This window comes from Nicotiana sylvestris, chromosome 1 (genome assembly GCF_000393655.2).
Source record: "Nicotiana sylvestris chromosome 1, ASM39365v2, whole genome shotgun sequence".
NCBI classification, from domain to species: Eukaryota; Viridiplantae; Streptophyta; class Magnoliopsida; order Solanales; family Solanaceae; genus Nicotiana; species Nicotiana sylvestris.
This window is the reverse complement of record NC_091057.1, coordinates 149,303,697-149,321,040: the sequence shown is the minus strand read 5'-3', so window position 1 is coordinate 149,321,040 and position 17,344 is coordinate 149,303,697. Positions and strand designations below refer to the sequence as shown.

At 36.5% G+C, this 17,344-nt stretch overlaps 1 protein-coding gene across 1 annotated transcript; it reads left to right on the top strand.

The window, feature by feature from the left end:
• Nucleotides 1–14,450: 14,450 nt before the first annotated feature.
• On the top strand, nucleotides 14,451–17,072 carry LOC104227595 (aspartyl protease AED3). The gene is made up of 3 exons (XM_009779873.2): nucleotides 14,451–14,974; nucleotides 15,980–16,454; nucleotides 16,539–17,072. Exons 1-3 carry the CDS (start codon nucleotides 14,483–14,485, stop codon nucleotides 16,898–16,900), a joined length of 1,329 nt encoding a protein of 442 aa, XP_009778175.1. The 5' UTR covers nucleotides 14,451–14,482; the 3' UTR covers nucleotides 16,901–17,072.
• Nucleotides 17,073–17,344: the final 272 nt, after the last annotated feature.

Sequence of the window (17,344 nt, the reverse complement as noted above, 5' to 3'; positions counted from 1 at the left end):
TTCTCTAGAAGGTTTGTGCCTTTCTTCCAAGTGAATCTTGTGCATACAGAAGGCTGGGCTGATACCCTTTATATCTGCCATAGTCCAGCCAATGGTAGTCTTGCTTTCCTGCAGTACTTGTAACAGCTGTTCTACTTGTACATCTAACAAACCGGATGATATAATCACAGGCAATGTAGAATCGGGACCTAAGAAAACGTACCTGAGGTGAGCTAGGAGTAGCTTCAGCTCCAACTTGGGTGGTTCCTCTACCGATGGCTTTGCTGGGGGTGTAGCTTTTTTCTCTAACTCAAGGGACTCAAACTGAGGTTCCCTTTTCCAAAATCCTTGTCCTTCTAGTGCCATAACCCACTCAGCCAACCCTTCACCATCCATTTCTTCTAAATTTATTAGACATGCCTCCAATGGATCCTTAGCAGTCACGGTCATATCATCTTCTTGCAGGATCACATCCACTGCCTCCACTAAAGAGAAATCCCTATATTCACTGGGTCTCTCATGGAATGCTGAACATTGAATATGACTTCTTCATCGTTCAGTCTAATTTTTAATTCCCCAGTCTCACAATCAATCAGGGCTCTCCCAGTGGCCAAAAATGGCCTACCTAAAATGATAGGTATCTCCTCATCTACCTGACAATATAGAATAACAAAGTCTGCAGGGAACACGAACTTCCCCACTTGCACCAATACATCATCAAGAATCCCAGTAGGTTTTTTTACCGTGCGGTCGGCCAGCTGCAGCATCATCGAAGTCGGTCTAGCTCTGCCAACGCCCAGTTTGGTGTATACAGCCAACGTCATCAAATTTATGCTAGCTCCCAAATCACATAATGCCTTTACAAAGGCGTAACTCCCAATTGTGCAAGGAATAGTGAAGCTACCTGGGTCGGACATCTTTTGAGCCATTGGTCTGGTCACTACTGCGCTGCAGGTTTGCGTCAGAGTCACTGTGGATAGATCCTGAAAAATAAAACTTCCCTGACATTTGGTCTTTCATCATCTTTGCATAACCTGGCATCTCCCTCAAGGCATCCATTAAAGGAATATTCAACTGAATTTGACGCAGCATCTCCATGAATTTCTTGTATTGGTCTTCCTTCTTTTGTTTTACCAATCTTTGAGGGAATGGTGCAGGTATCACTCTTTGTGCACTGCTTGCTGGCTTCTCTCTGTTGGGGTTCTGTGGCACAAGAGGCACCACCTGTTCTGCAGCTTGTTCGTTTACCTTAGCCTTACCCTTTTCATCTTGGCCCTGTTCAACTACCACTTCATTCAGATTTGTTGGTTCATCTACCTCTAGTGGAGTTGGAGTGGCTGGTGTAGTCTCCTTGCTGGCTTGTGCAACCTCCTGCTCCTTGTCTAAATCTCTCCCATTCCGAAGACTGACTGCCATTAGCTGATTCGGGTTTTGCTCCTTGGGGTTAATATTTGTATCCGCTGGCAATGTTCCTTGGGGGAGATTGTTCAAAGCCATAGATAACTGCCCCAACTGAGTTTCAATGTTCTTTATAGCTGAATCATGTACTGCCAACTTTTCTTGCATCTTACCGTTTGTCCCAATGAGTTGCTGGAGCATCCCCCTGATCTCTACCATGTTGTTATCTTGCTGCTGAGGAGGTGGCTGATATGTAAACTGTTGCTGGTTCTACTGTGGTTAGCCTTGTTGTCTCTGGTGGTATGGCACCAATTGGCCTTGAGCTTGCATGCTCCCAGGCTGAGGCATGTTGGGTCTGTATTGCTGATTTTGTGCAGGTCTCTACTGTTGTCCTCCTTGTCTCTGACCCCCAAAGTTGTTAACATAATTCATATCTTCCTTTGCCCCTTGATTTTCGCCTTCTCCGCTCCATGAACACACGTAGGACTGATTAACACAGGGTGTACACAGTCCTCCATTTGTCGTGTCAACAATATGCACCTGTTTGGTACCCATCTCATCTATCTTCTTTGTCAAAATACTCATCTGCGTTAGAAGTGTGGCCATGTTCTCTACCTGCGAATTATTTGGGTCAAGAGGCACTGAATTCACTATGGGTGCTAGTGTTGTACCTCTAGTCATCTACCCTGAGTTCAGGGACATCTTGTCCAGAAGGACCTTGCACTCAGTGAATGTCTTACTCAAAAATGCACCTCCAGCTGAAGCATCCACATTGACCTTTAGATTGTCAGCTAATCCCATGTAGAATCTCTGGCCAAGCATCTGGTTTGGAATGCCATGGTGAGGACACTTCACCAGCATCCCTTTAAATCTTTCCCAAGTTTCTTGCAGGTCTCCGTCAGCTGTTGCTTGTACTGCAATATTTCATCAATCTGCCTTGCAGTCTTGTTGGGTGGGTAGAATTTAATCAAAAACTGCTTTACTAATTCCTCCCAGGTGACAATGGAATTGATTGGGAGCGAATTCAGCCATGTCTGAGTTTCCCTAGTCATAGAGAACGGGAACAGTAATAGCTTGATAGCTTCTGGGGTCACATTTGGCTGCCTTTGAGTCATACAAATTGACAGAAAATTTTTCTAATGTTGCTGAGGGTCTTCAATGTGTGACCCGGAGAACAATCCCTTATTCTGCAGTAGATGCAGCATGTTGTTGGTGATCTCGAATGTCGGCTTGTATTGCAGGTACAACTATGACAGTTGCCAGGTTGTCAGCTGTGGGTTAAGCCCAGTCATAAAGTGCAGCTTCGGGCACAAGAGGTGCCACCACTCTGACATTTGGGTTAGCTTGCTCGTCCCTAATGTTTCCGTTGACGTTCTCTACGTCACCCATGTCAAGGTCAAGCTGAGATGGTTGTTGTGATTGTTGGATCCTCCTGTTGGCATAGTTTAATGCCCTGAATGTTTTCTCGGGGTCTGAAAGTCCTTCAAGCAGTTCTCCAGTCCTCAAAGAATTTCTAGGCATACACCTGAATTCCACAAGAGTTCAAACGTTAGAATTTCAATAAAAATTTGTTTAGCACCTTTGAAATTTGATTTGAACTAATAATTTTAACACTACTTATAAGTTGTAATAAATAACACTGTTAGCTCCCCGGCAACGACGCCAAAATTTGATAATGCCCAACTATGCCATTTAAAAGACAAAGCGGTCGCTGCAAATATAATCCGGTTTTAAGTCCGGAATCAAATCCTCAATGAACTAACCTATCTATTACACTTTTCAGCAATGTTATTATCAACTCAATCAATCTTTAGATGCAAGATTTTTGATCAATAAAGATTGGGCTTTTGTTCAACGACTTCAACTACTTATAAAAAACAACAATAAGCTAAAACAAGGATAATTCAATGGTAAATAGGTCTAGGGCAGTGATTTCCCCAATTGCTAGTTTAGGTCTTGACTCTTCCGCTATAATCTCGCCATAATACTCTATGAGGATTAAGAGTTATGGGCTATCGTAATTATCTCTCGATCAACTACGATAATTTACTAGAGCATTCTCTCGAACTACTCTAGCTGACTATAGGTATACAATTCTAGATTATCCCACCAAAGTTTTGTTATCTCTAAACCCACTTTTAAGTTCAAGTAATGAATCTCTTTAATTACCCAAAAGTGATGTTGTTCAACAGCTATCTAGCCCAATATTCTTTCTCAAGCAATATAAGGTGATTAGACATGATTAATCAAGGGCCCCATTCAATTAATCACCATACAAAACATAGTTGAACAATCATATCATAAATCCGGCTCGATTATAACAACTTGATTCAAAACTTCAACCAACAATTGGTTCCATCAACCCTAGATAATTGTTTAGCTACTCATAACAAAATAAGGAAGAACTACTAAATTGTTCATAATATAAAATTGCAAGAATCAAAAAGAGATAGAAGAACTCTAATGTTTGGTTGATCTTCTCACATTTGTTCTTCCTCCCAAAAGTAGTCTAAAATTAGCCTTTTTTCCAGTTGGGCGAATGTCTAAAGCTTATAAGGGTTTTACAAAAGTTTTCCCGAAATTACACTTTGGTCCACAACTTCCAGCGATTGAACAGTTCACCGCAGTCGCGGCCAACCGCGGTCGACCGCGGTGAACGCTGAGCTATCTGCCTCCTTGAATTAATCTGTCGCGGTTCACCGCGGTCGCGGTGGCCTTCTTGCCCGGACCATTTATGCTTCTTGATGTTCGGGTACTTCTCGACTGGGTGTTTTTCTTCACATTATCGCCCCCAAAACACTCCATGTTGCTTCCTCTCATATAATATTCCCTGCTAAACAAAAGAACACTATTTAGAGCATTTTGTTGGCAATATATCTATAAAGCAACAACAAATTATGGTCATATTAAGGTGTAAATATCAACTATATAGCCTACTATCACCAGTGAAGAAACTGAATGGCTCCGGAATTTCTTGGAAGATATTCCATTTTGGCCCAAACCGTTGGCACCAATATGCATACATTGCGATAGTCAAGCGGCAATTGGAAGGGTTGGGAGCGTTATGTATAACGTTAAATCTCGTCATATACGACGAAGACATAAAACCGTTAGACAATTACTCTCTAGAGGAATTATCACTATTGACTATGTAAAGTCAAGTGATAATGTGTCGGATCCACTTACAAAAGGCCTAACTAGAGAGGTAGTTGAGAAGTCATCAAGGGGAATGGGACTGTGGCCGAGAACAAGTCATAGTGGCGGTAAATCTACCTAGAATACTGGAGATCCCAAGTTCTAGGTTCAAGGAGATCAAACAAAGTCATTTATGACGGTTCAACATTATCAACTTAATTTTTGGTCCATTCTCGTGATGAGACAATGTTCAGTACTAAGGATAAAGCATTAAGGCTTTTAATGATTTCTAAATTTGATACGGGGTATATCAAACAATGTATCTACGGGATGACACGTTTAGGAATCACCTATGTAAGTGTGAAGTGTTAGCCGCTTCAAGGAGAACTTTGTAAGACCAGTTCTCTACGCACTTATAAAACCAGATGGTGTTCATGGCTGAGACGAACACAACAATGAGAACCAAAGATGGTTAAGGGTTGGTTGTGTGACTTGTGGTTGTCTAGGTATATACCAAAGTTCGACGGTTCAAAGATATCAAATCTACCGATTGATCGAGTATATCCGACATAAGTTCACTACAGAAAGTTCAAAGGGAAACCTACTTATCCAGATGCAATTAATCCTTGCTTGTGAATCACACGGTTTTTTATGCATACTTCCGTGATATAGCCATTCCCCATTCATGTGGAGGATTGTTGGGTTTTTTTATGTATTTAATACATAAAAGAGGATGAATGGGAAATGGAGGGAAATAAATTTTTGAGTGAAATTTTAGGTCTCCCCCCTTGGCAAAGGGACATTGTCCCATATTGGAAGAGGAAGAGGTTTTTTATGGGTATATAAGCAATTTCTCTTCTTCTAGCTCTTAAAGAGTTGAGAAGAAGGCAAGCCTCGCGTCGTCGTCGTCGTCGCTCGCTCGGCTCGGCTTCAGATTCAGATTTGGATTTGGATTTAGATTTGGTCAAATGATCGATTGATTGATTAACTTTTTGGACCAAATTTATTTGTTAATAGTAAAATATTAACAGAAATGTTATTAAATATCTTCTTTAATAACAGAATATTAATATTAAATCCTCCAATCCGTTTTTTCTGTTTTAGTAACAGAAAATTAACTACCCTCTTCAATTTTCCCTCTTTATTGTTGTGTAAATAGTCATTTATGTAATGGCATTTATGTTGTAGCCGTTTTGCATAAACAGTCATTTGAAGAGTTGCACCTCTTCAGATTTCAGCCCAACTTTGGCTATAAATACAAGGCTATTCTGCTCAGAATTTCAATACGATTTTCTGAGTTTCTCCTCCTTCTTCTGCATACTTTTAGCATCAAACAAAGCAACAATAAGTGTGATTTGCTACCAAACTTTGTGTTCACTGAAACACGGGGGTTTGACGTACCACTACACCAGTGTGTAATTCGTTCTATCCTGGAAGAAAATAATCCATAACCTTGGGTACTAGGAGGGGATTAAATTCCTTAAGGAAACGCTTTGAATTCAGTGGGCTCGAATTGGTTTTCTGTTATTTCGTAGTTCATTCCTGTTTATGTTCATTTCTGTTTATGTTCATTTATATTTCCAGAATTATTTTACAAATACAATATACTAACACGCACTGACATGCCACATTTAAGGGGAGGTGTTTTGGTGTATGTTATTCGATGATGACATAGTTCTGATCGATGAGACGTGAAGTAGCGTTAACGAGAGGTTGGAGATTTGGAGACAGACCCTGGAGTCTAAAGGTTCAAGTTGAGCAGGACTAAGACGGAATACCTAGAGTGCAAGTTCGGCGCAGAGCCGAGGGAAGCGATCACGGAAGTGAGGCTTGAATCGCATAGCGAGGCAGCTTCAAGTATCTTGGGTCGGTTATCTATGAGGATATGGAGATAGACGAGGATGTTACACACCGTATAGGGGTGGGGTGGATGAAATGGAGACTAGCATCAGGAGTACTGTATGGCAAGAAAGTGCCTCTGTCACTCAAAGGTAAGTTTTATAGACCGGTGTAACCACCGGCCATGTTGTATGACGCTGAGTGTTGGCTAGTTAAGCACTCACTCATCCAGAAGATGAAAGTAGTAGAAATGAGGACGTTGAGATGGATGTGCGGGCATACTAAGATGGATAAGATTAGGAACGAGGATATTTGGGAGAAGGTGGGCATAGCTCTTATGGATGATAAGACACGGGAAGCGAGGCTCAGATGGTTCGTACACATATGGAGGAAAAGCCCAGATGTCCCGATAAGGAGGTGTGAGCGATTGGTTTTGGGGGGTAAGAGGAGAGTTAGAGGGCGGCCTAAGAAGTATTGGGGATAGGTGATTAGACAGGACATGGTGTGGCTTCAAATTTCCGAGAACATGACCATTGATAGGAAGGTGTGGAGGTCGAGCATTATAGTTGTAGGTTAGGAGGTAGTTGAGCATTGTTTTTCTTTATACAGGTGTGAGGTTAGTCTGATATGATTTTGTCTTAGACTGCTAGTGGTACATGCTTGTGTTCACACTATTCTACTGTTTTTCTTTGTGCCGAACCTTATCTACTTACTATTGTTACTGCTTTGCATCTATTCTCTAGTTCTTATGTTGTTGTCATTATTTCTATTGTTGTCTATCAATAGTACTGATATATTGTCTCTCTTTTTGTCTCTCTTTTCGTCTTCTTGAGCCGAGTGTCTTTCGGATACATCCTCTCTACTCCCTTGGGGTAGGGGTAAGGTTTGAGTATACTCTATCTTCCCCAGACCCACTTGTGGGATTTTACTGGGTTGTTGTTATTGTTGTTTGTTGGTTTCATACCCGGCATCCGGTACCCGTATTGGGGCCTAATTAAATTCGAATTCACTTCCGGAAGTCTCACATTAGGGGGTAAAGAGCTCCCTACTAAAGACGATCAATGCACATGGTTCGAACCCGAGATCTCTGTTTAAGGATGATGGAGTACTTACCACTCCACTACCATCTTTGTTGGTATTAAGAATAAGGGAAAATTTCACATAGGAACAACTGGGATCCCTGTTTTTCAATTATATAGCCCATATTTCAATTTATAAGTAACTAGCCCAAAAATAATAGGCTAAGATTCAACATCCAACTCCAATAAATTCTCGAAATTACTATTTAATTTTTAAAAAAGATTGCTCAAGCTTTTAAGTTAATTTTCGAATCAGTAACTATAACTCAAATATTAGTTCAACAAACTAAATCCATTTGAATGGTGAAAATTAGATTTTTAACAAGCTTAAATATGTGGGTTTAGATTCCGAATATGATTTTGTGAGAAATTTGGAGTGAGTGTTATTTAGAATTGTTAGAAATAGTATAAGGAGGTTGTATATAAAATTTGAAGTCATTTAATCGAGATTTGGACTGGTTTTAAACAAGAATTGCAACTGAAAATCGTGGAAGAAGTTCATCTACAGACGCTTGTATAAAGGTGTATAAAAGTATATTATAGTGTATAAGATGTGTTTATACACTCATATACATTGTTATACAAGATTATACAAAAAACTGATTGCGTCTTCTTCCTTGCGTCTTTTCTGAAATTTAACTCAAATCTTGTTCAAGTCTACTCAAAATCACTTCAAATTGAAATTTTGAACTCCTTTTGATATTTTCAATCAATTGGAACAACACTCAATCCAAACAACTAACAAACTAAAAAAAATCCTATTTTCGAAAGCAAAGCTTTGAATAACCTTCAATGGTGGACTTCTACTCTTCAATTTTCTTACATTGCTAGGTGATACAGGGGGAGAAGCAGTAATGGTGGATGGCTTCTTGAAGCATACGTAGAAGATGTGAGAAGAAAAGAGAGTGAAAGCAATAGTTGTGAGAACACAAATTTAATTTCATAGATTTTGAATTTGCTAGTGCTTTCAACATATGTAGAATATGGGCTAGGTCGGATAAAACTTAAAAACATGAGTCATTTTTATTATGGTATGATGTCAAGTGTATTTTCTTGTAATTTTTTCTACGAATAATTGTTACTATGATTTAACTAACCATATGATTTACAAGTTTTAACTAATAACTAATGGAGTAATTTTCTTTGAGCTTGTTCGAAAAGTGAAGTTACATACAAAATTAGCTATATCTCAAAACGAATTTGAATTAAAATCAGTTTTTGTTGGAAAGTCATCATTATTTTGGATTAATTTGTATCTTCTGAGAGGCACTGGATTAGAAAGAAGGGGAATCCAATGATTTAGCATAAATATGTAGGAGAAAAGGTTGTAGCTTTCTAATGCACAAGGTTTTTATCTCTTTTTTATTCGCAAGTGAAGGAAGTGCCCCTCTTAATTTATTCCTTTGAAAAAAAAGAAACAATATCTAGGAACTTACCATTCAATTATCTACAAATTTAACTTTCAAAAAGTGAATCGGCAATTCTCAATTAAACTGAAATTAATTTTTAAGCATTATGATACGGAGTATTATTTTTATGAAAAAGGTGGTGTGAGTGTGTCGGACCTGTCGGCAGATCAATACGGGCATTTCTCGTGAACTTAAAGAATAGAAAAGTGCTGACATTAAAGAAGGGGAAAGTGGGGGGAAAATTGAACAGAAAGAGCACAATGTAAAAGGCTGCAACGGACCAGAAACATATATATTATTGCGTGCTATTCTATTCATTCACATTCACAAAGGAAAATGCCTTTTTGTTACTTTTTCTTTTTTATTATGCTCATCTCAATTAATTCTACAGTATATCTGTTATTTTCCATTAATACAACTATTGAGTAGTATTTTCGCTTTCATTAGGATTCAATTTCATTAATCATTAGATGCAAAATATTTGACAAATGCCTTTTTCTTTTTCTTCTTTTTTTGGAAAGGAGAGGTAAAAGTGAACCCTACCGGCTACCATAACCCCATATGATGGGATCGGATATGTGGTTGCACTTACCTTATGACTTTCTGAAATTGACTTCTTCTTTTTCTGGCCCTTATTTTATTCCCCTCCCCCCCTTAAAAGGTTAGATGAGCAGCAATATTGCTAGATCAATAGTAGTCGTTTAGTTCAAGGATTAGAATGATATTGTACTGAAAAGAGATAACGAAATCTAGGGTATAATAATACTTAGAATTAGAGTGAAGGAATTAAGAGGCAAAAGAAATTATAAACTTGAGACAAACAAAGAAGATTACCCAAAAACAGTTGTAGAAGGTGGATAATTCGACATTATTTAGAAAATAGGTAATGCCTGTCGGCTGACATCTGCTTTCATACCGTTTAAAAATACCAACATAAAAGAAGTTAAATTGACAAAAAGAAAAGGGATCATGTAGCAACTTATAAATAAATTCTTAAAAGTAGATTTCAGAAAGAAAGAAAAAAACTATAGACATTTCGTTGGAGAAATTTATGGGCATTTGATACAGCAAAAGAGCTGGAATGTTCAGCTACGTTTGTGCACAGTAGACCAAGAATCTTTAGTTTTAGACAAAATTCTCTCAACCGATGAATCAATTATTAATTATTCATTTGAACCATAATTTTGTAATCTTAAAATTTTGCACAGAGAGTCAATCGCTTAAATTAAAAATAGCCAACAATAATAATAGGTCTCAATTAGATAAATGTGACAGACATTAACCAAAAGAAGAAGTCTAAATTACAACTCCCAACATTATCACTTAATGTTGGAGTAGTAATTAAGGGGAAGCTAGATCGAATTGGACCCAAAAATAGGCCAAAGATCTCATGTTTCTGCTGCTCTCAGCCAAAAGGAGAAGTACAGTCACATGCCAACTTCTTCCACACAGTGACCATATTCCTAAGGTGGACTAAGTGACAAATTGAGCAGTTGACAGATCTTGAAAGTGTAGCTGAGCTTGTCTGCACCAAAGCCCTCTCTCTATTTTTGTTGTCTTTCCTTGTTTGACTATACTGTCTATCTCACCTAATAGTCTATGGTAAAATGCAGAAAAAGGTAAAGCATATTCCATCCCACTACTCCCCAATCCTTAGCACCGACAGACACCCCAAAGGCTAGGGTTATTAACTTATAATATGACGCTTGAGTCGACTTTATAACAATAATTTCATTTCGTATCGAATTTAATCGTAATAGAGTTATATACATTCTCATTATAAGAAATGGTCATTCGAATATATGAATAGATACAGGTGTTCCAATCGAACCGAAAAACTGCACCAAACCAAAAAGTCAAACCAAACCGATTAAAAAACTCGATTAAGTTTGGTTTGATTTGGTTTGGTATTGAGTAAAAAAACTCAAACCAACCCAACATATAAATATATAATTTTTATATATGCTTTTAAGATTATATAAAGAATTTTCTTTAGAAAACGTCTAGAAATATTTGGGATTCTCTCATGTGATGTAATATTTAATAGAACTATGAAGTGATCCATATTTATTTACGTTAAATAATGAGTACTTGTATCATCATTTTCTTATCAAGTGTTATTAAAATGCGTCAATCTCTTTATTCTTTCGTATTCATGTGTTAAAATCTGTTAAATTCTTATATCTTTTTCGATTTTGAAATGATAGTTCGATAATTTTAAAAATAAATAGAACATATCATTATTTAGGTTTTATATTGATTTTATGCTTAATTATGAAATTCGGTTAACCTTAAAAGCGTACATCAATAAAAAATTATTGTTAGACGACTAAGAAAATAACTATCATGTGTTACTAAAAAAAATCTACCATAAGAAATTTTAATAGATCATATGTTAGATTTTTCAAGTTTTACTAAATATATACACTTATCAAAACTTTATCTACAACTTTAATGAAGTAAGATTGTAACAAAATTAATGTAACAAACAAAAACCCAAAACCTGAAAAAACCGACAAAATCGAACCAACCCGCGGGTTCATGTACACCCCTAATAATACTATGTATAGATGAAGAACTACACGATTACCCTTCTTATTTTGAGATGACGAAGATAATGTACCACTTGAGTCGATTTTTTTTACTTGAAACCTTTTTTGGGGCGTCTAGGAGGGTCTCTTGACACCTAAACGATTCCTCAACTCCATCTTATTTTTTCTAAAAAGAATTGGGAGGGAGTCCTAATTAACTTTTCCAATTGACATAAAGTTAATTATGTCAGGAAACTTGCACGTGATCTGGTTCTCACGAACCTGAGTTAAGCTGTCGATTGATAAATCAATTTTCAGTAAAATAGAAGGAAAGGGAAAATAATTTAATAATTGCACTGTTCATCTGAAATTTTTAAAAAGCTGAAGCCCTTCTTGTTCTTCCTTTTGTGCACAGAGATGTGTTTTTACTTTAAGATAACTCAATGATTTTATAGAAAGTTAGGAAAACGGAACTAACCTCGCAAATGAAAATCTGCAAACAAATGTATTTGGTTTTGCAGAGAAGACTTTTACCTAACTTTTCAGGTGAAGAGTTAATCATCAGATTCTTCTCTTTTTTTTTTTTTTAGTTTACGGAAAAATCTTTATTAATCCAAAGAAAAATTAACATATATATATAATAAAATTTGCCCATGGATTTTAAATTTCTGTTTTAAAGTTCGTACTAGGCCTAGACTCATTAAGTCCTTGAGAAGGATTTATATGCATAATAGGCAACAATTGTACAAATTACAATTACTAACACCTCCTTTTGTAGCTCAAAAATTCAATGCAATTACCTCTAATTTAGAAAATTATCTATGACATCTCAAGCAATTTAATGTTTCGTTATATTGGTGTTACCTACCTTTCATCCCTATAACTGGAATTGTTAAAATCAATGGTAATATTTACTATCATTGATCCAGCTTTGAAAAAAATGTTAAATGTATTATTTACTATTTACCTAAAAAACATGGAGATGAAAGAAGAAAATTGAAGCTTGTTGCTCACCTTAAGAGATAAGACAATAAAAGTTAAATAATTTTTGATTTGTTATATACGCCTCAAGTTTAAGATCAAAAGATTCAAAAATCTTATTTAAATTTTTATATTTCATGCATGTTTATTCTAACAAACTTGGTCAGTTTATTCTAACAAAATCTAGGGCTTAAGTGGGTTTTCCTTTGGTACATAGAGTATGGTATCAAATCGAGATCTTACTCCATTTGTATAATCACTACTAATCTTCTTTTATTGGTTTTTGGTGTCCCTACTCTAATTTGTCTATTAGTATTCCGAATCTCACAATGCAGCGCACTGACAATCATTCCCTCATGTGCTAATTAATGTTCACTAAATTACACACTAATATTATTCTCCAACGGTACGTTCATCTTAAACTACAAATATATTCCTATTATTGTCTGGGCAAAATCCAAATTAGATTTGATAATGTCGACATTTTTAATGCAACGTTAAATATGTATCTTTTCAATTTCTTCATGTAAGCCATTACGTCCTTGATTTATAGAGATATATTATAAATTAGCGATTTGACAAAAATACTTTAAAATGTTGGTTCTTCCACTGAAATTTACATATCGGCAAATACTCCCTCCGTTCACTTTACTTGGCATATATACTAAAAATAGATTTTTGTTTTTACTTGTTACATATCAAGAGAAGACAATTTTTTTTCCTGTTATACCCACAATATTTATTACTCACTTCAAATCATTTTCTCAAATCCAATAAAATATGCATCAATTAATATGGGTATCATGGTAAATTATGTACTTCATTTATTATTTCTTAAGGGACGTGAAAAGTCAAAATGTGCCAAGTAATTAAAAGTGAACGGAGGAAGTATATTTAAGACAAAAAGTCCTAGCGAAAATCAAACCCGATTTGACTGATGTTAATTTATGGCAGTTAGCAAGGAATTACCTAAATGTTTGGGAGGAAATAGACAAAATGGATAGAATGTTATCAAAGATTGTTTATAGATTTGGCAGATGGTTTTAAAAGTGACAGTTCACTAAGCTTGTTGCTTAATGTATGTCGATATTTCCATATTCCATTGGTCGTAAAAAGAAAAAGTTGGAAATAAATTAAAATCGCCAAAAAATTGAATAAGAAATAATATCATCTTATCTATCATCTATGTGGAGAACAGAGAGATATCATACACAGGTAAATGGAATACAGTCTGTATGAAACTAGAGTCCATAGACACTACACTACACTACACTTCACACCTCCTCGAGTACTCTCCCACCCATGTTCAAATAAAGAAAGATAAGTGAAAATTTCATGGTATAATATCCAGTTTAATTTTTTTTTTTCAAAGTTCGTTCTCCATATTTTCCCAAAAAGAGTGAAAAAGGAAAGGATCAATTGTACTTTTGATCCCTCAGTTATGTAGATTTTGTATTGATCCATATGATATTCCACTAAGCATATTTAATCTTGATTAATCGAAATATTTATTTTGTTTTTCCTTAGATAGAAAATATATACTATATAAATTATAGATTATATTTAAAAGTATACTAGCCGCAAATATGAAATAACATTACCAATTTAATAGTATAACATATGAGTAATTAAATGCTTTAATAGTTAATAATTTATTAAGATCGTAAAGTTTTACAAGAAAAAAGATTAAAAGTAAAGTGCATATTTTAATTAATTTAGAATTGAATGTGCTTAACTATAAATCAAAACAAAAATCGGAACTTATCAAAATTTCAGAGATTAAGTAGGCGTTTGGACATAAAAATTATAATTTTTTAAAAAAGTAATATTTGGAGCAAAGTTGAAAAATTGTATTTGAAATTTGAAATTATATTTGGACATGCATTTTATTTGAAATATTACAGCTTTGGTAGCGGGTAAAAAAGTTTTTCCGAAAACGTTGAAAACGTGGCCTTTGAAAAACTCATTTTCAAAAAAAAAACGAAATTATATGGACAACAGATTTTTGAAAATTAATTTCGAAAAAAGATTTTTTATTATTTATAGACAAACGGAAATAATCAAAAGTACATCTACTCAACTATATATACATGTAAGCAGACCCTCTTAAACCACACCAAATTAAAAGCCAATGGAGGGCTCTATCATTTTCTCACTATCCCTTCTCTTATTTTTCACCCTAGCCCAAGGGCAGACCAACACCAACCCCAACCCCAAATGTGGCAGCAGCTTTCACCAAGCAGACAAAGGCTCAACACTACAAGTCCTACATGTGAACAGCCCTTGCTCTCCTCTTAGACACAATGCTCCACAGTCATGGGTTGATACTGTCCTCCAAATGCAGTCCAAAGACCAAGCCAGACTTGATTTGTTTGCTAGTCTTGTGGCTGGTAGATCCTTTGTTCCTATTGCTTCGGGAAGACAAGTTATACAGACCCCAACTTACATAGTGAGGGCCAAGATTGGAACCCCACCTCAAACTTTGTTGGTTGCTGTGGATAATAGCAATGATGTTGCTTGGTTCCCTTGTAGTGGTTGTGTTGGTTGCTCCTCTACTGTTTTTGCCACAGATAAGTCCACCACTTTCAAAAATGTTAGCTGTGGAGCTGCACAATGCAGCCAGGTATTCATTATACCCTTCAATCCCAACACTATACTCCTAATGTGATTTTTGACTGGACATATAATTTAATAAGTAACAAAAGGCTTTTGGCACGTATTAAATTAAAAGTGTCCTGTAATTTTAACCATATATATAACTACATATCTTTAGCTATAAGAGGTGTATTATCTTAGGGTAAATAGAAAGTTTAGTATTAAAGAGTTCATGAAGGTGTTATTCTTGTTAAAAGAAATTAAAATGGAAAGAGTGTCCGTACAAAATGGAATGAAGGAACATCATTTTGAAAGATTTCCGAAACTAGTTTCAGTACATTTAACTTTGAACATTGTAAGTACTAGAAATTATCTACATTTCTGCAACGATAGCATATCGACCACATGTTTTGTTTTATATTATATCAACCACATCTAACACTTGCCCTTTCTCTGTCTTCAATTTAATGATCCTATTCGCCTCAAAAGAGCAGTTCATATTTTGTTTCGATTTGTAACATTGATTGACTTAAACGTTGAAAAAATAGGATTAAACAGCTTATAACATAATAATCTATCAAGCACAACTTTTAGGATAAGAAAATGATCATAATTTGAGAAAACCTAGTCAATTTTTTAAGATTGAGAAAGTATGGCCAAGTATCTACTAGGAGGGCGAGCTCGTAATTATTGGGTAAAATAGGAAACGCGCTACGTATGGCGCGTGAGGGCTGAAAAGTTGTTCCCTGGCTTTGTCGACATTGGAGCAATTAGCGGTAGTGTTATAGTAATCCGTGACCTTTGTCACATGATTTGGCCAACATTCTCATTCCACTAAAGGACATTATTTATTTATTTATTTGTAAGGACACTTAATATCAGATGTCATGTCACTAGTAAAATGGACAATAGGAATTCCAGCAATTAAGGACAATAACTACGTTTCAGTATTAAATAAGTTCAGCTGGACTACATGACACAACATGATTTATTTGTGTATATGCTAATTATTATTACTAAAAATATTTTTCAGGTACCTAACCCCACATGCGGTGGCAGCAGTTGCGGTTTCAACCTAACCTACGGCGGCTCCAGCATAGCTGCAAATCTCTCACAAGACACATTGACACTCTCCACTGACGCCCTGCCTTCATATACCTTTGGTTGTGTACAAAAGGCCACCGGCAGCTCTGCACCACCCCAGGGGCTATTAGGTTTGGGCCGAGGCCCATTATCATTTTTGTCCCAAACCCAAAGCTACTACCAGTCCACTTTCTCCTATTGTTTGCCCAGTTACAAATCTCCCAACTTTTCCGGCACACTTAGGTTGGGCCCAAATGGTCAGCCCAAAAGGATTAAGACAACTCAATTGCTAAGAAACCCAAGGAGATCTTCCTTTTATTATGTTAACTTGGTCGGAGTTAAAGTCGGCCGGAGAATCGTTGACATCCCCCCCAGTGCTTTGGCTTTCAACCCTTCCACCGGTGCCGGCACCATAATTGATTCCGGTATTTAATTTAACAACGATGAATATATCAGTAATTATAATTCTATGTACCAATTTTCGCTAAACCAATATTTTCAATTGGCAGGGACGGTATTCACGAGGCTAGTGGAGCCGGTGTATACAGCAGTGAGGAACGAGTTTAGGAGGAGAATGGGAAGGAATACGACAGTGACAAGCCTTGGCGGATTCGACACTTGCTACACAGTCCCCATTACAATTCCAACAATAACGCTGATGTTTGCGGGCATGAACGTGACGCTGCCGCAAGACAATTTTTTGATCCGCAGCAGTTCCAGCAGTACCACTTGCCTCGCTATGGCTGCTTCCCCTGCCGATCCTGTCAACTCCGTCCTCAACGTCATCGCCAACTGGCAGCAGCAGAATCATCGCTTCCTCTTCGACATTCTTAATTCTAAGCTCGGCGTTGCTCGTGAAACCTGCAGCTGAAGTACTGCTTTTAGATTTTAATGGGATTTTCTCCTTTTCCGTTTTTTCTTTTTTCTTAATGTGGGGAATTAATTATTAGAGATAGTTTTCACGGCGTGGCACATTGGTATTGTCGGTGCATTTTGCTGTTTTGGATTTATCTTATCTATGTCACGGGTTGAAAGTTACTACACCTGTTTCCAACTTCCAAGTATTATCGTGCTATTTATTTCTTGGTTTCCACACCTCGAAGGAAAACAGAAAATGATTGCTCGTCCATTCCAATTCTACTAGATTATTACTACTACCATTACAGAATGTTGATTGGGCGTGATTATAATTTCTGAATCCATTTGTCTTTAATCCCTTATTCGTAATAAATGACCATTTTATCTTTGGCACACCCATTAAAGATATTCGAACTTTAAAGAATAAAAATGTATTCATTGAATTAATCTTTATTAA

Coding starts and splice junctions, on each gene's coding strand:
- LOC104227595 (XM_009779873.2), top strand. CDS start 14,483: ATGGAGGGCTCTATCATTTTCTCACTATCCCTTCTCTTATTTTTCACC. Junction 14,975..15,979: donor GAGCTGCACAATGCAGCCAG/GTATTCATTATA, acceptor AATATTTTTCAG/GTACCTAACCCCACATGCGG. Junction 16,455..16,538: donor CGGCACCATAATTGATTCCG/GTATTTAATTTA, acceptor TTCAATTGGCAG/GGACGGTATTCACGAGGCTA.